This window comes from Schistocerca nitens, chromosome 7, assembly GCF_023898315.1.
Source record: "Schistocerca nitens isolate TAMUIC-IGC-003100 chromosome 7, iqSchNite1.1, whole genome shotgun sequence".
Classification (NCBI taxonomy): domain Eukaryota; kingdom Metazoa; phylum Arthropoda; class Insecta; order Orthoptera; family Acrididae; genus Schistocerca; species Schistocerca nitens.
Window position 1 is genome coordinate 54,962,621 of NC_064620.1, and position 19,774 is coordinate 54,982,394.

Consider the following 19,774-nt stretch of genomic DNA (forward strand, 5'->3'; position numbering starts at 1 on the left):
GGAGCTCACCATCTGCAGCATCGTCGATAGAAGCGACTGTGGTCCTTTGGTGCAGAGCCGAATAGAGTGTCTGAGTCAGAGGCTCATGCTGTTCTGTGACCGTGTAGGCTGCAGATTCCTTGACTTGCGCCATCGGGTGGTGGGTATCCGGGTTCCGCTTAAAAGGTCATTTACCGTCTTGTAAAGTCATCAGATGATCAAAACGACTTGCAAAATGATTTAGATAAGATATCTGTATGGTGCTAAAAGTGGCAATTGCCCCTAAATAAAGAAAAGTGTGAATTTTTTCACATGAGTACTAAAAGAAATCAGCTAAATTTCGATAACGCGGTAAGTCACACAAATCTGAAGGCTGTAAATTCAGCTAAATACTTAGGGATTACAATTACAAATTACCTAAACTGGAACGATAACATAGATAATATTGTGGGTAGAGCAAAACAAAGACAGCTATTCATTGGCAGAACACTTAGAAGGTGAAAAAGGACTGCTTACACCACGCTTGCCCACCCTATTCTGGAGTATTGCTGTGCGGTGTGGGATCCGCATCAGGTGGGACTGACGGATGACATCGGAAAAGTACAAAGAAGGGCACATCGTTTTGTATTATCGCGAAATAGGGGAGATAGTGTCACAGACATGATACTTCTCATGAAATTTCAATCACCAGTTTCCTCCTCCGATTGCGAAAACATTCTGTTGGCACCCACCTACATAGGGAGAAATGATCACCACGATAAAATAAGGGAAATCAGGACTCGCACATAAAAATTTATATGCTCGTTTTTCCCGCGTGCCTTTCGAGAGTGAAGCGGTATTGAGACAGCGTGAAGGTGGTTCATTGAGCCCTCTGCCAAGCACTTTATTGTGAATAGCAGAGTAATCACGTAGATGTAGATGTAGATATCATTTCGTAACGGCATGGTCACGGATACCGATACAAGCCATCTCGATGGACGTGAACGCTTTACAGTTACCACATACCGTCGTATCTAGTGTGTGCCAAGTTATCTTGGTGAATACTTATGAAATTGCTTTGAATTGGTACGTAGGCACAATTGTCCATGAAAACGTTGACATAACTCAATACACACACAGTACGAAAGAAACTTTTCAGTATTTTCGCATATTAAACGGAAGCGTTGAATATATATCTTTATTTGTTGATTAGCAAAGGTTGCTTTGTATAGCGGCCTTTTCAACACTGTACTAGATTTTGCGCAAGGTGATTAACTTTATCAGTTGCGCGGAGGAAACTGAGATACTGCAGATAAGGTCACCATCTCCAGAATGAAGCTGAATCATTGACAGCTGTCCAGTTTCACATCTCGTGAAAATGGGAGCATTAGTGAGACGTGATCCAGCAGATTTATTTGGCGGACAAAAAACATGTAGATCACGTGACGTCATACAGAGAACTTTCCTAGAAGATATTTGAAGTAAGATTTAGATTACGTTGATCTAAATATTGAAACACTGCACCAGCTACGTGCAGTTAATGATACAGACATTCGGAAAATCTGGACGACTAATTTAGGTTACGCTTTCTTCAGCGTTTTGTATGTCAAACTGAACAATTTTTCTGGCTGCTGTGGTAGTTTTGTAATGAGTGGGCTTCTTGCTGGACTAAAAGAATGTCGAGAAGCAGAGAAAGGAAGAAGGAAGAAAGATTATGGCATCAATTTATAAGAAACCAGAGACTATAATTGTAGAAGGACTAAGATCGAATTACAGAAACCTTTCAAAGTATCTAGCCTGGCCCCGGCCCAACGTAATTTACGAAAGCCGTGACAAAGTCGTATATGGATGGTAGGATGAGTTGCTAAGCCCGACTCCTTTCTGATGTTCCTTAGTCTGGCGCAGATGAAACAAAGCAGAGTTTTTCAAAAATTGTTCAAATGGCTCTGAGCACTATGGGACTCAACTGCTGAGGTCATTAGTCCCCTAGAACTTAGAACTAGTTAAACCCAACTAACCTAAGGACATCACAAACACCCATGCCCGAGGCAGGATTCGAACCTGCGACCGTAGCGGTCTTGCGGTTCCAGACTGCAGCGCCTTTAACCGCACGGCCACTTCGGCCGGCAAGAGTTTTTCGTTTCGTTACATGTTCGTTCGTTAAGACAGAAAGCGTAAACTTAACTCCAGTGGAACCAGCTTCAAGAAACGTTTATTGCATCGGAATAGGGTTTACTGTTAAAACTGCGAGACCGTGCGTCCCTAGAAAAGTCAACCAATGTATTGGATGTGGAGGTAGAAAAGCGACTCCTGTGCCTTACATACGCTACCAGATCACTCAGTAATACTGTTCAAGTATTCACAGATAACATAAACACCGTTCCGCTGGCTGCAGCGAGGTTTCGCTGCCAGATTTGATTTGATTAAACTCATCCTGTATTTGTGTATAATTGTGGTGTAAGGTACAGGGTGTTTCAAAGAAATTGTTCTTGACTAGACAACACTATACCACGAGCGTGAGTGAAAATAGAAACTTGCAAACTTTAAATTACGCATAGAACTACAATGTTTTTATGTTCATATAACTATCTCATGATAGAAGAGTATATCTTTCACATGCACCCACATACAACCTTCGAGTGCCTTTTAAAATTAAGTTCAGGATAAACGTTTTCTCTTAGCTTTCACGAATGTTCGATGCGCCCTTCGCACGACGCAAGGCTAACTTTCAGACATTCTCCAAATTTGTCGCATGCTTTTGTGAGCGTGTCTGGAGGTATTGTACGAACTACAGTCGATACAAGGCGTCACGCTTCGCCAAACGATGTTCGAAGGATAGAAACCCAGACGGAATACTGTGAGATTAGGCGATCTTGTAGACCTGTGGCTCAGTGCGATATCAATACGCACTTACGGTCAGTCCATCGTTGGGGCTGCTCCTTGTTTAGAAATCTCTTATATTTCGGTGCTACTGTGATGGTGCTTCGTCCAGTTGAAAAATGAAATTTTCAGCATGTTCCTGTGACTTTGGATGAAGCTATAATGAGTAAGCGAGCAACCCCGCAGACAACCACCATACAAATGGCGCCACGGTAAACATTCACGCGTAAGTTAAAATTTATCACAAGCTTATGTTTTCATTAAATTCTGAAGGTTGCAGGTGTAAAATACAGGGAGCGAAAGGCAATTTACAATTTGTACAGAAACCAAATGGCAGTTATAAGAGTCGAGGGTCATGAAAGGGAAGCAGTGGTTGGGAAGGGAGTGAGACAGGGTTGTAACCTCTCCCCGATGTTGTTCAATCGGTATATTGAGGAAGCAGTAAAAGAAACAAAAGAAAAATTCGGAGTAGGTATTAAAATCCATGGAGAAGAAATAACAATTTTAAGGTTCGCGGATGTCATTGTAATTCTGTCAGAAACAGCAAAGGACTTGGAAGAGCAGTTGAACGGAATGGACAGTGTCTTGAAAGGAGGATATAAGATGAACATCAACAAAAACGAAACGAGAATAATGGAATGTAGTCGACTTAAGTAGGGTAATGCTGAGGGAATTAGATTGGGAAATGAGACACTTAAAGTAGTAAAGGAGTTTTGCTATTTGGGGAGCAAAATAACTGATGATGGTCGAAGTAGAGAGGATATAAAATGTAGACTGGCAATGGCAAGAAAGCGTTTCTGAAGAAGAGAAATTTGTTAACATCAAGTATAGATTTAAGTGTCAGGAAGTCGTTTCTGAAAGTATTTGTATGGAGTGTAGCCATGTATGGAAGTGAAACATGGACGATAAATAGTTTGGACAAGAAGAGAATAGTAGCATTCGAAATGTGGTGCTACAGAAGAATGCTGAAGATTAGATGGATAGATCACACAACTAATGAGGAGGTACTGAATAGAATTGGGGAGAAGAGTAGTGTGTGGCACAACTTGACTAGAAGAAGGGTTCGGTTGGTAGGACATGTTCTGAGGCATCAAGAGATCACCAATTTACTATTGGAGGGCAGAGTGGAGGGTAAAAATCGTAGAGGGAGACCATGAGATGAATACACTAAGCAGATTCAGAAGGATGTACGTTGCAGCAGGTACTGGGAGATGAAGAATCTTGCACAGGATAGAGTAGCATGGATATCTGCATCAAACCAGTCTCAGGACTGAAGACCACAACAACAACAACATGTTTTCATTCACGTACCAGATATAGTCTTGATAAATTGGAATCTTTTTGAAATACTTTGTTCGTGGAACGGCCTTAGAAAGGTTTTATGCCTATTTTATATCGCAGAGATACTTTTTATTACTTATTTGTAATACGACTAAATTTACCCACAATAGCTGCGACTGTCTTTTGACCAGAAGTTAGTTCTAACGTTCAAACCGAGGTATTGTGTTTGAAAGGAAGTGCTAATATTACGATGCTAACATTAAAGTACAACAGGACAATAGCTATCATGTAAGGCTGTCAGAGAACACGAGGTACTAAGCGGACCTTAATGTTCGAGGTGTGTGTGCTGTCCTTTGGAAAAAAAACGTCTTTACGACAGGTGATGTGTGGTTGCGCTTTCTCTTGCTTGGATAAGAAATCCTCGAGAAATATGTCGTAAGTGTGAACTCTGGTAGAGCGAGATTTACAGAGAACGAGAAAGAGTGAAAGAGAGAGAGAGAAAGAGAGAGAGAGAGAGAGAGAGAGAGAGAGAGAGAGAGAGAGAATTCTGAGTTTACACATTTTTTCTGGTGTTAAATTCTGTTTCTCATAACTATAAATTTTGTTTCACTTTTCATAATTTTACTCCAATGACTATGAAATACTGCAAACTAAACGCATTTCAATCGAGTCTGCTGATATTAAATGTGTTTCTTATATACCAAATTAATTTAAATGAATCATTGAGGGAATGGCAGTATTGTTTGGATATCGCTTAACACATATAAGCATGTGTTGCCATATCGTTAGGACAACTCCACATCAAGACCACGACATACATAAAGTAAAATTGACGTACGCGTCTGCTTAACTTTTAGAAGTGATATAATATTTTGTAGAATTGTATAAGCCTTATATCAGCTCTCGGAAACTAAACTACTACCCCAGTCATAAAAAGAGGTTCACTTAAGTCTAGTTCCACGTACGTCGTCGCTGCTGAATCTGCAAATGTTAAAAGGAGATAAAGGAGATAGAGACAGAAATTTCAGCACTCCCTGGCTTACTCTGCAAACGTTAGCTATTAGTCAACATGTATGACAATATGGTTTGTGGGAGTTAATGTTCTTCTTTGACTAATTTACAAATATTACCTATCATACTGAATAATTAACTCTTCTGTTTTAATAATGACAGTTTGTAATTCAATACAGATGTGAAAATATATGTCTCAGTAAAAGGTAATGGACACCGCAATTACGTTAGCTACAATGAATATGATGGGATACTATATCTGAAAGATATTCGAAGACTCTAAATCCCGTTACCTTATTGAAATTCTTTTTTAGAGTTAAACACCTTTTAACCAAGTAATTTTAGCTATTGAACATTAACAATCATTTCTGTAGAAAGATTGTCTGAAGAGCCTATGTTATATAATTTGGTTACGTTTTCCCCAGGACAAAGGGCGTTCGCGCTCACAGCTTGTAGATCCCAAAGATGTTGTTTGCACTATCACTTTACATCATCAGTCATTCGAATTCTCAGAGATACTCCTCCCCTGTTTGGCGAATAATTGTCTTGAATTCAGATCTCGAATACTAGTTACATAAGAATCAAAGTATGCGTTCGCCAATCACACAGAGTTCCTTGTGTAATTCAGGTGACGAATTCGTCATTTGTAATATCTTAAGTGACAAGCCATATCTCTAGTATCCTCAGGCGACAGAATTCTCAGCGCATTACGTAAAAGAAGATAAATTTCTTTGTGTCAGTTTCAACGATTTATGTATAACTAGATAATTTCAAACGGGAATTTTACATATAAGTAAAAATGCATTTTCCGTCTTTATATGCATACCGCAGTGGTATTAACGCTCCGCTAATTTATCATGGATATGCAGAGTATCGATATTCGTTTCTCGAAATCTCATTGCGCACCCGCTGCTCGCTGACCACCTCTAAATATGGTTAAAATACTGTAATTATTTGGACGACAATCAAAATTCACTAAGTAAGTTATATTTTACAAAAGACGTTTCTTTCTGCAGAGATATTCATGGGAATATCAACGGCTTTTAACAATTACCAAATGTAATTATAAGTTTAATCATATTTGTGAGACCTCATTAGCGTTCCCCTAATTAAATAGAACAGAAATTATGAAACGACACTGTTCTCAATCCAGTATCAGGAAACTGATTAATCAAAGACGAGAATTAGATACAAAAGATTGTCGGATAAAGTCTGCTAAGACCTATACAAAGGAATAGGTGCAGCACTCACCTTGAATTCTTGGATAAAATACGGAGAAAAGAAATCAGTACGACTACACATGGATGAGAATGCCCAACAAAGTGAGTCCAGTGTCCTGTCCCTTGCTTTTGCTCGATCAAAGACGAAATTCGGGCATGGGGAGAACAAAGTCAACACCGAAAAATAAAACTGGCTTTCCTCTTATTGAAATACTTGTTTTCAAAGGATTCAGTGCACCGCGCGACCGCTACGGTCGCAGGTTCTAATCTTGCCTCGGGCATGGATGTGTGTGATGTCCTTAGGTTAGTTAGGCTTAAGTAGTTCTAAGTTCTAGGGGACTGATGACCTCAGATGTTAAGTCCCATAGTTCTCAGAGCCATTTGAACAATTTTGAAGGTTTCAGTGCATCGAAAATGTGGGACAGCATTTATTATAGTGTACTCGTAGTTTCAATACTTACCTACCGAGAAATTTAGGGGGCCAATCTTTGTATCTGAATTTGTATAGAACACAGTGTGAAGTTTGATGAAGTGTTATGGATTAATGTCTGAGTTACACTAATTGAAGGAAGTGTTATTTGAAGTTCTCTCAGCAAAAAGTCGTCTTGAGCATTTGAAGCAAAGAATAATTATGGCCGTAGCTGCAGCTGCCTTGATTTTATAGAAAATTCAATATGATAAACATATGATTTACGTGTGATTACATCGTTCCCTTTAGGGTATGGTTGCAGGCATCATTAACAGATGTCAACAACTCTCTTAGAACAATAACAAGGTTACTGAAACATGAATAGAAGAATTGTGGCTAAATTTTCTGTGGCGTTTCGAGTGCTCTGTATACTGCAGACTGTTTTCAGCCCTTGTTAATGCTCGTTGCTCTACTCCCTTATACATGCTGCCCCTGCTCTACCTTTACTTACACCCCAAAATTTCTCTTCTCTATCTACCTCTGGTTCCCCTGCCTAATTTGATTCTCAACTCTACCATCTTCCTCCTAACCTTTCCCGTCTTCAGCCCCATTCGCCTAGGCTTTCCTTTCTTGCCCTTCGCTCTCTCCAACTCCTCTATTTGCTTATCTAATCTGCCTCCACTGTCCTTCTACCTTAATTTCCTTCACAAGTAGTAAGATTTGTAATGTAATCTCAAAACATACACAATCACAGTTGCAGTAAAAGCAGTCATCTCTGTTCATCTCTGCAGTGGGGGATCGTTTCTTCGAAAACGGCACGGTTGTTTCTCGTCTCTAACTACGAACAGTCCGAGCTTGTGTTTCGTCCAGATGACCTCGGTGTCGATGGGAGGGTCTACATCTACCTATACACTCCATGAGCCGTATGGTGTGTGGTGGAAGGTACCCTGTACCACAACTAGCCATTTGCTTTCCTATTCCACTCGCAAATAGCCCATACGCGTTCTTACGAACCATGATTTCTCTTATTTTATCTTCGCGGTCGTTACGCGAAATGTACGTTGCCGGCCGTAGAATCGATCCGCAACCGGCTTCAAATGCTGGTTCTCTAAATTTTCTGAGAAGTGCTAATAGAAAAGAAAGCCGCCTACCTTCCATGGATTCCTATTTGAGTTCCCAAGGCATGCATGGTATTCGAAATCACCGGTAAGAGATCTAGCCACCTGGCTCTGAATTGCGTCGATCTTCCTTTCATCCGACTTCATGCAGATCCCAAACGTTCGAGAAATACTCAAGAATGGGTGTCAATAGTGTCCTATATGCGGTCGCCTTTACAGATGAACCACACTTTTCCAGTTTTCTCCCAATACACTGAAGACGACAGTTCGCCTTCCCTGCTACAGTGCATACATGCTCGTTCCATTTTGTGTCACTCTGCTATATTACGCCTTTATATTCTATCGCTGTGACTGTGTCAAGCGGCACTCTACTAACGCTGTACTTGACATTACAAGCTTCTTTTTCCTACTCATCTGTATTCATTTACATGTGTCTACATTTAGAACAAACTACCATTCACCACAACGGATGGAAATGGTGTCTTGTATCTTTCTTCAGTCAGTCAACGATGACAACTTCCCGTACACTACAGCATCATCAGCAAACAGTCGCAGATTACTGCTCACCTTACCAGCCAGATCATTTGCGAGTATAGAAAATAATAGCGGTCCTGTCACACTTCCAAGGGACACTCCTGACGACAACCTCGTCTTTGGTGAACACTCACCGTCGATTAGAACATACCGTGTTCCCTTACTTAAGAAGTTTTCCAGGAACTCACATATCTGGGAAATTCTTCGGTATGTTCATATTTGCCTTAATAGTCTGCAGTGGGGCACACTCTCAAACGATTTTCCGAAATCTAGGAATGTCTCAAAAATGAGATCGGCAGGAAGTGCAAAATGGCTAAGCAAGGATGGGTAGAGGACAAATGTAAGAATGTAGAGGCATATATCACTAGCGGTGAGATAGATACTGCCTACAGTAAATTAAAGAGACCTTTGGACAAAAGAGAACCACTTGAATGAATATCAAGAGCTCAGATGGAAACCCAGTTTTAAGCAAAGAAGGGAAAGCAGAAAGGTGGAAGGAGTATATAGAGTGTCTATACAAGGGTGATGTACTTGAGGGCAATATTATGGAAATGAAAGAGGATGTAGATGAAGATGAAATGGGAGATATGATACTGCGTGAAGAGTTTGACAGAGCACTGAAAGACCTAAGTCGAAACAAGGGCCCCGGACTAGACAGCATTCGATTAGAACTATTCATATCCTTGGGAGAGCCAACCCTGACAAAACTCTACCATCTGGTGAGCAAGATGTATGAGACAGGCGAAATACTCTCAGACTTCAAGAAGAATATAATAATTCCAATCCCAAAGAAAGCTGGTGTTGACAGGTATGAAAATTACCGAACTATCAGTTTAATAAATCGCAGCTGCAAAATACTTACACGAATTCTTTACGAAGGAATGGAAGAACTGGTAGAAGCCGACCTCGAGGAAGATCAGTTTGGATTCCGTAGAAATGTTGGAACACGTGAGGCAAATCTGACCCTACGACGTATCTTAGAAGATAGATTAAGGAAAAGCAAACCTAGTTTCCTAGCATTTGTGGACATAGAGAAAGTTTCTGATAATGTTGCCTGGAATACTCTCAAATTATGAAGGCGGCAAGGGTAAAATACAAGGAGCGAAAGACTATGTAGAATTTGTACAGAAAGCAGTTGGCAGTTATAAGTGTGGAGGGGCACGAAAGGGAAGCCGTGGTTGGGAAAGGAGTGAGACGGGGTTGTAGCCTATCCCCGACGTTATTGAATCTGTATAGTTAGCAAGCAGTAAAAGAAACAAAATAAAAATTCGAGTAGGAATTAAAATCCATGAAGCAGAAATAAAAACTTTGAGGTTCACCGATGACATTGTAATTCTGTCAGAGACAACAAAGCACCTGCAAGAGCAGTTGAAAGGAATGGACAGTGTCTTGAATGGAGGATACAAGATGAACATCAGCAAACGCAAAACGAGGATGATGGAATGTTTTAGAATTAAATCGGATGATGCTGAGGGAATCAGATTTGGAAATGAGAACACTTAAGGTAGTTGATGACTTTTGCTATTTGGGGATAATATAACTGATAATGGTCGAAGTAGAGAGCATATAAAATGTAGACTGGCAATGGCAAGGAAAGCGTGTCTGAAGAAGAGAAAATTGTTAACATCGAGTATAGATTTGAGTGTCAGGAAGTCGTTTCTGAAAGTACTTGTATGGAGTGTAGCCATGTATGGAAGTGAAAGGTGGACCATAAACAGTTTAGACAAGAAGAAATTAGAAGCTTTCTAAGTGTGGTGCTACAGCAGAATGCTGAAGATTGGAGGGTATTATCATAACTAGTGAGCAAGTATTGAATAGAATTGGGGAGAAGAGGAGTTTGTGGCACAACTTGACTAGAAGAATGGATCGGTTGGTATGACATGTTCTGAGGCATCAAGAGATCATGAGTTTAGTATTGGAGGGCAGTTTGGAGGGTAAAAGTCGTAGAGGGAGACCAAGAGATGAATACACTAAGCAGATTCAGAAGGATGTACGTTGCAGTAGGTACTGGGGGATGAAGAACCTTGCACAGGATAGAGTAGCATGGAGAGCTGCATCAAACCAGTCTCTGGACTGAAGACCATAACAACAACTAGAATATGGAAGGAGAATAAAGTATCCTTCCTTCTACTGTGAACGTAAACATACACTGACGGTAAGTGTGGCATAGTGAGAGGAAGTTGTGCGACGTAAACGACAGTTGATGGGCGTGTTCCTACATCTGAATCGTGATGTCTACTCAAATGTAACACCAGTCACATGTGATTGGCGTTAGTATCGCCACTATGAAGGTGCACTTCAGGTTTGCTTTAAACACACGCAGTAACGGTCGTGAGTGTTACCTATCTTTGTGATTGGACGTGGTGAGCTGACGTTAGTCAAGAATGTCTTTAAGGCGAGAAAGACGCGACTATCATGACCTCACTGAGTTTAAACGAGGTTACGTAATAGGGCTACAAGAAGCTGCATGTTCCTTCTGCGATACTTTTTTTTTTCACTAGCTGCTTATATTTTATGACCCACCGTCTAATTTCTTATGGTGGGTCGTATATTGCCACTTAGCCGCTGTGACTGGGTCCGGGGTCCGGAGTGACTGAAAGTAACACCACACCGGCTCCCGTCCCCACTCACACCGTTGCCCGTCTCCCGCCACGTGGAGGCGGGCTCTGTTTAGATCCATTTGATATCTTCTTTTTTTTTGTGCAGCATTAGAAAAACGTATAACTAATACAAAATCAAGTAAGATATTAATAAACAAAACGCAATTAAATATTTAGAAAGAAGGAAGGGAGAGAACTGAATAGAGAAGTTATAGGTATAATATTGCCCGTCACCTGGTTGTGGGCGGCGGCCCGGGTCTTGGAATGAACCTCAAGACGCTGGCCGTTGCTCACCATGCCTTTAACATCTACCATCCTAAAAACTACCTTAACTAGAAGAGATTAGGGTACGTTAAAGCTAGAAACTAAGACTAAGACCTCCATGTCCAGCCTGCTAAACTATTTACGATATACAATAGAGAGGTAACTGATTTTGTGCTTGGCTCAAAGTTGCTAATGAAAGGGTACTCGTAGTAAAAGTAATAAGGTAATGACGCTAACGGTTTGTGTTGAGCCTACAAGGCTCCTAGTAGAGTACATCAGGCGCAAGCACCTCCCGGCCCCGCCGACAACACGACCTGAACGGTGGTTTTCCCCGATCTACCATAGGTATCCGTCGGGTTGGGCTCAAAAGAGAGGAATCACAATTAAGATCCTTCCATCCAGGACGTGCGCCGCCTCTTACCAGGGGGGCGTAGGTCCCTTGAAGAGGTGCCCAACTTTAAGCTTCAGATGAGAAGTTCTTAGTATAGTGGAGGTTGAGGTATAGGCTGTGTAGGTTGGTTGTACAAACAGTTCACACTGAGCCAATGAGACTTACAATGATACGTGGTGTGGCAGTTAGCACCTTCCGGCCCCGCCAGCAACACAGCCTGAGCGGTGGTTTTCCCCGATCTACCATAGGTATCCGTCGGGTTGGGCTCAAAAGAGAGGGACCACAATTAAGATCCTTCCATACAGACTGTGCGCTGCCTCTTAACGGAAGGCGTAGGTCCCTTGAAGAGGTACCTAGCTTTAAGCTCTTATTGAACATGGAGATGCTGTTAACTGTTTATATATAAGGTGCAATCTGTTTTTAGGATTGTGTGTGACTTGTGCACCTCTTGTCGGTTGTTCCACTCTGTTCTTTGAATTTAACTTGGTTGACACTATGGATCAACCGCGCTGGACGCTTCAATATCTGTGTTGGTGCCCTGGTCTGTATCTGTTTCTTCTTCATCACTCGTGGTGCTAATCATATCTGTGTCCCCCTGGGCATCGTGACGTCTGTTTGGACCGACTTGCCTTCGGTAGGGTCTGTTGCGCAAGTATTCTATTTGTTGGATCTTCGAGATTTCGTCCGTTAGTTTGTTGAGTTCAGTCCACCTTTCCGGGTCGCGTATTATGGCATGTAGTTCGTTCTGTGTGTTCAGGCGATTTATGTGTACTATGTGTCTTATGTTCGTGCGTTGTCCGCAGAAGAAGACAGTATGTTCAGGGGAACCTTCTTCCCCGCATGTGCATCTATTAGTCTGCTGCAGACTCACGCGGTACTGCGATACTGCAGAAACACTTGCCAGGAATGTAGCTGATAGCTGGCAGCTGTCTCACGAGAATGTACGGCAGTAAGGACACCGGACTGTGCATGGCCGCATGGCGCTACCGAAGGGGGGGAACATCGTGTTCGGCGAATGGCTCCGGCGCAACGTACTGCATCTGCAGCAACAACTTGAGGAGCAGTCGGAACCACCGTGACACAAAGATCTATTAGCAATCGTTTACTGCAAAGACAGTTCCGAGACAGACGCCGGGTGACATGCATTCAGCAAACAGCAAACCGCCGTCGTTTGTGACTTCAGTGTGTAACCTCCCCCTCACTTATCGACCTTAATGACAGTGAAAAATTAAACCGCGTGTACCTAATGGAAATTTGGAAAAAAAGCAATCGTCACCGAAGTTAATCTGTCGGTAAAGAGGGAGGAAAGGGTTACATCTTTATGAAAGGAAAAATGCCAATGAAACTGCTGGAAATTAATTTAGAAAAGGGGTAAAGTTAATAAAGAAAGAAAATGTGCGGCCGTTACGTTAACAATTAACTAGCGGTAATTAGATATTTGAGATCTGGGGGAAATTACGGTCGCCAGTCCTATGGACAATTACTATAGCAACTGAAAAAGAAAGGTTATTACACATATAATTAGCACTAGAAGCGTGGCAACTAAAGCTTGACACGTGTAGTGTCAAAACTGAAAGTTTGTCAGAAGTAATAAATTTCGCTACACTCTGACTTAATTTAGCAAAAGAATTAACAAAACCGGAAAATCGAAAGTTAATTTAGTGACTGAAGTTAATAGTGAGCTTTCTTTCTGAAGCACATCGAAATTCAGTAAAATACGGTTAGTCTTGGACTACCTCAACAATCATTTCAAAAGCAACTTGAATCTACGCAATTTAGAAATAAGACATTTAACTTTGAACTTGAATTAAATGATTCTGAACAATTAACAATAGTAAAACTTAGTACGTACCTAGCTGAGCTGCAGTCACAGGTAAGCTAAAATACGGTAACAAAACTCGCACTCTTAATTTGTGCTTGTGTAATCTAAATATTGTAGCCAGCTATGAATACTTAAACTGAAGTTTGAAATTAAAGCAGTGAAATGGAATGATTGTACTTTAATGCTGGCGTCTGAATTTCAACGACACTCGGGTTCATTTCGGAAAAGGAAGGGACCCTGCTTGGTAATGCAATTGGGACAATGAGCAACAAAGGTTCATGATAAGTTGCTGTAATTTTGCGAGGCAAATGGAAGAGTTTGAAAAGCTGAGGTCTGCCATACAGTTCTGAAACTTTACGTGCTTTTAGTCTTCCTTGTTGGTTGACTGAAGATTTGAAGTCGTCGATCGAGGAGGTGGCGACAGTCACTCATTGTCGGCCGTCGCTGTTGCAGAAACTGGATGCTGGCGCGCCTTCTTCTCGACACGGTCACCAGGCGAAACGGGCTCTCGATGTGAGCCAGCTAATGCTTCCCGTCCGCGACACCGTGCTAGAAACTATTATAGCCAGTCGAGCGCAATTACTTGCTGCCAAACCCCGAAAGTGCGGCAACTCGCTGGAGCGTCACAGAACACACCTGCTCCACTCGCTACTCCTGCCAGACTCTTTCTCTCTGCCCGCGCTCCACGCGACAGAGTTAACACTACCAAAGATCCTAAACACTTTGGTTCTCCACACGACCTATCGATGTAATGGTTCGATAGCATAGTTTTCCCTAGGCCAGACCCAGCGTATAAATGCAAATAATATTCACAAAACAAACCAACATAAATGCATATATATATATATATATATATATATATATATATATATAAACAATTACAATATATAAAGAGACAGAAATATCATATCTTGAGGTAACAAAACAAGGAAAAAATATTATAGTACAATAGATGGAAACAGGAGGATATGCATTTCCGGCGTTACAAGTGGTGTCAAGCGAGTGCTCATTGTGGGTAATGTGTAGGTCTGTTGTGTTTGCTGATGATAGCTGGTGCCAGTGACAGCTGTGTGTTGGTTAGGAGAAGGCCAGCTCAGGGCCCGCGTGCTAGACGAACTGAACCTACATCTACAGATACGGTCTGGGGTGCTATATCGTAAGGCAGCAGGAGCACTCGCGTGATCATCCCGCGCACCCTACAGCAAATACGTACGTCAATGTAGTGATTCGACCTGTTGTGCTGCCATTAATGAACAGCATTTTAGGATATCGCTCGCCTGCATACCGCTGTTGTAACCCAACATGCTGTACATAGTGTCGACATCTTTCCTAGGCCTGCTAAAGTTGAGCGCATCGGACGACAACTCCAATGTCGTCCATAAACAGTATAAACCGCTCCCATATTGACCGCTCCAGAGGAACAGGTATGGAACTCCATCCCACAAACTGGCATCCGGCACTTTTCATTCAATATTGTGACGGTTACACCAATTACTAATGTAGCAGAATTTCTGATTTGCAATGGCTTATTCCGCGCTTACATCAAACTGTCATCTTTCGATCTTAACCACTTAAATATATTACCCGCAGGAATTTCTTTACTATATATTCATTATCTTTTGATGCTGCGATTCTTTTCCCGTCAATGCAATTCAGCATTTGTGGAATGATGGGAGGATTAATCGAGATAGGGAAATGGCTCGAAACTGTATGTCGAGGAAGAATTCATAGCATATCGAGGACATGTCAACTGCCACCACTACCATTGGTCCACTTACGACAGCAGCAATGAAACGGCTCCTGTTTTCTGGTGGGATTCCACTACTCGTGGAACGTAGGGATGAGTCGTACGGTATAGGCCAGGCTATGTTTTATGACTCAGCAATTAATTTTGGTGCCTAATCAAAATATTAATAGACTATTTTCTCAACTGTAGACATGTTCATTTCTTATTTATAGTACTTCATGACATCAAAAGTGAGAGAGCTACAATTACAAGGCTTCTAGAAACTGCCCTGCAGTATCGGCCACTGTGTCTTCTGTGATATCAATCGTTGATGATAAACTACACTGACAATTATTGAATAATAATAGAACAAATACGAATGGGAACTTACTGTTATTTCAGCTCAGTTCACGAATATTTAGCTCACCGTTATACAGAGGTCGCAAATGAAACACAAAGTGTTCTGATGACCCACAAATCCAGCGTTTACCCAGCTTATACACTTGGTACAATGGCCTTGCTGCAGTGGTAACACCGGTTCCCGTCAGATCACCGAAGTTAAGTGCTGTCGGGTAGGTCTAGCACTTGGATGGGCGACCATCATACCTGCCGAGCGCTGTTGGCAAGCGGGGTGCACTCAGCCCTTGTGAGGCAAACTGAGGAGCTACTTGATTGAGAAGTAGCGGCTCCGGTCTCGGAAACTGACATACGGCCGAGAGAGCTGTGTGCTGAACACATGCCCCTCCATATCCGCATCCATTGTCGCCTGTGGGCTAAGGGTGACACGGCAGCTGATGTGCACCGTTGGGCCTTCCAAGGCCTGTTCAGAAGGAGTTTAGTTTAGTTTATGCACTTAGTACACGGCACTCAGTCGTCTTCAAATAACTCCAAACACATCATGCACTTTTCAGTCCCTGCTCTTAATCCTTTATTTCCAGTAAATTCCAGTTTTTTTCCTAGCATTATAATTGGTTTTCGATGGCCATCCTTTGCGTGTTTGTTTTATTTTGCAGCACCCGACTTAAGTTCAGCTTTCTTCAACTATATTTTGGTTTGTATTTTTGATGTTTTTAATATCTACTCTTCGATGACGATCTTTTTCTTTTCTAATAGTTAAAAACGCTTAAGCTCCTACCGCGCGGTCCTTTCGTTAGACATAACATTGCTCGCAGTCATTTCCGTGCACTCTTCAGTTTATTTTCCATTTACTCTTTTCCAATTTTCCACCTTTTCAATCTGAGTCGAAGTAGGATGAAGGAAACATAATTTAAAAACTTACATTACTTTCGGCCAATACTGAACGACAGTCGGGTAACTAGTACTGCATGTCAAACACGAAGATGGATCTAGACATATTGTCCGTTCTTTTAAAGAAATTATCATGAAATTTTTTGTGGATGTTATTCCTCACATAATATAGATAACCGAGATATAGCAGTGAAATGAATCACTTACCCTAAAAAGGAGCACCTACCCTCAAAATTCTTCCCTGCGCTAAGAGCTACAGCATCACCATCAAGCACTCAGAGCGGACAAAGCACTGAAGAGATATTCGACTCCAATGCACGGGGTTACACAAATTTGCTTCTGCTCACTGCACTCTTCCACCATTTGGGGGCGGAAAGTGAGATCACAGCAGCAGCCGGCTAGTATTGCACGACTCTCAGCTATGCACACAGAGGACTTCGCTTTTACCGACCCCCTCACAATCTGACGGTGTAGACAGCTCGATATGCGACCACGGAAGTTAGCTTGCCCCCCGTGTACAGACCAATTGGTCCCAAGGCAGCCGCTGTCGTGGCAGGCGACGCCGCTGCACCGCGCCGCGGCCGGCGGACACGTGAGCACTGCGGAGGCGCTGCTGGAGGCGGGCGCCGACGCGGGGGCGTCGGACGCGGACGGGTGGACGCCGCTGCACGGCGCCGCCGCCGCCGGCCACTACGAGGTGGTCCGCCTGCTGCTCGACGCCTCCGGGACGGACCCGCGTGACCGCCTGGGGCGCACGCCGCTCTACCTGGCGGCGGAGGCGGGCTACTCCGCGGCAGTGCGCCTGCTGCTGGGGGCGGGCGCCGCCGCCTCCGCCGCCGACTGGCGCTGGGGGCAGACGCCGCTGCACCGCGCCGCCGACAGGGGCTGGGCCGGCGCCGCGCGGGAGCTGCTCTCCGCCAGCGACGCCGCCCCCGACGCCAAGGACGGCCGCTGGGGGCAGACGGCGCTGCACCTCGCCACCGAGGGCGGCCACCAGGCGGCGCTGCGGGCGCTGCTCTCCGCCGGCGCCGACCCCGACGCGGAAGACAGGTGAGGCTCTCCTTCCGCGATATTACTGAAATACTTGTCCGGAATATATCCACTGTGCAGTACTGCTAGCAGCGGTGGTCACGGACATGTACGGTGGCAAGAAGACAGAGCTCTGGAAGACCGTCGTGTTCGGCGTATGGCTCTGGCGCATCGTACTGCGTCTGCACCAGCAATTCGAGCAGCAGTTTGCACCACAGTGACACGATGAACTGTTACAAATCGGTTACTTGATGGACAGCTCCGTGCCTGGAGCACTATACCGTGCATTCCACTGACCCAAAACCACCAGCACTAGCGCTGTCGGTGGTGTCTTGCGAGAACTCGTTGGGATGTGATGTGAACGTCGAGCTGTGTTGTATTTCCTGATGAAAGCGTGTCCTGCCTCGTAGCCACTGAGCGCCATGTGTTGGTTAACAGCAGGCCAGATGGTCACCTGAAATCAACCTGTCTTCGGCGTAGACGCACTGGATCTACACCTGGGGTTATGATCGAGGGTGTGATTTTGTATAAAGCCAGGAGCACTCTCGCTGTTATCCCAGGCACCGTGCCTGCAAATCTGTGAGTCAGTGTGGTGATTCCATCTGCTTTGCTGGCATTCGCGAACAGAATTATAGGGTGTTTTCTGCAACAGGATAACGCTCGTCCACATACCACCGTCTTAACACTACGTGCGCTACAAGGTGGTGTCATGTTGACTTCGCCTGCTCTATCACAAGATCAGTCTCCAATCAAACACGAGCTCAACCAGTATTAACCGTCACTGTACTTACCGGCGAAGTGCAACAGCCATGGAACTCCGTCCCACAAGCTGACGTCCCGTACCTGTATGGTAGAATGCACGCACGTTGGCATGCTAGCATCCAACATTTTGGCAGTTACACCTGTTATTAACGCACCAGCATTTCTGATCTGCAATGGCTTACATCACTTACATTAACCCGTGATCTAAAAATGATAATCATTTAAATACAGTCACCTAACATTACCGCTGGATATATTTCGTAGACCACATCAAATACAGACCGAAGGTGAGGAGAGAGGCAAGTGTAATTGGTTAATACGAACCATAAAAAAATGCACGGAAGTATGCTTTTTAACACAATCCAACGTTTTTTTAAATGGAACCACGTTAGTTTTGTTAGCACATCTGAACATATAAACAAATACGTAATCAGTGCCGTTTGTTGCATTGTAAAATGTCAATTACATCCGGAGATATTGTAAGCTGAAGTTGACGCTTGAAACCTCCGACGTTCAGTTGCGTGTTGTAACAAACACGGGCCACGGTCGGCGAGCAGCATCTGCAGGGACATGTTTACGATGACGACCGTGTTTACGGGTGTGGCTGTAGTGCACTGTTGTGGTTTGGTCTAGCTGTCGCAGTGTCCGCATGTAGCGCTTGCTGCTATTGTTATTCTGCATTCGTCTCCGCACGCAGACCAACTGTAGTACACCGTCTTACCAGACGTCTGTGATAGTGTAGTGTTGTAGGAACTGTGACCATGGTGTATTCGAACTCTCAAAAGGCGGAGATGATACTCATCTATGGCGAGTGTCGACGAAATGCAGCTGAAGCCTGCAGGGTGTATGCAGAATGGTACCCGGACAGAGAGCATCCAACGTGCCGCACATTGCAAAACATCTACCGCCAACTATATACAACAGGTATGGTCGTAGCACGCAAACGGGTCCGTAACAGGTCCGTCACAGGAGAAGCGGGTGCAGTTGGTGTGTTAGCTGCTGTTGCCATGAACCCACACATGAGTGCACAAGACATTGCGCCGGCCGAAGTGGCCGTGCGGTTAAAGGCGCTGCAGTCTGGAACCGCAAGACCGCTACGGTCGCAGGTTCGAATCCTGCCTCGGGCATGGATGTTTGTGATGTCCTTAGGTTAGTTAGGTTTAACTAGTTCTAAGTTCTAGGGGACTAATGACCTCAGCAGTTGAGTCCCATAGTGCTCAGAGCCATTTGAACCATTTGAAGACATTGCGAGAGCCGGTGGACTGAGTCAAAGTAGTGTCATGCGCATACTGCATCGTCACCGCTTTCACCCGTTTCATGTGTCGCTACATCAGCAATTACATGGTGATGACCTTAATCATCGAGTGCAGTTCTGTCAATGGGCATTAACAGAGAATGCGTTGCAGTTCTACCTGTTTACCGATGAAGCGGGTTTCACAAACCACGGGGCAGTGAATCTACGGAACATGCATTACTGGTCCGTGGACAATCCTCGCTGGCTCAGACAGGTAGAGCGACAGC

At 43.7% G+C, this 19,774-nt stretch overlaps 1 protein-coding gene across 1 annotated transcript in view; it reads left to right on the forward strand.

Annotated features, from left to right (window-relative positions):
* LOC126195467 (ankyrin repeat domain-containing protein 65-like) overlaps nucleotides 1–19,774 on the forward strand; it is a 104,240-nt gene that overhangs the window by 60,607 nt on the left and 23,859 nt on the right. Inside the window, exon 4 of the mRNA XM_049934095.1 lies at nucleotides 17,004–17,512. Coding sequence (XP_049790052.1) covers nucleotides 17,004–17,512 — 509 coding nt within the window. The remainder of the gene's footprint in view (nucleotides 1–17,003; nucleotides 17,513–19,774) is intronic.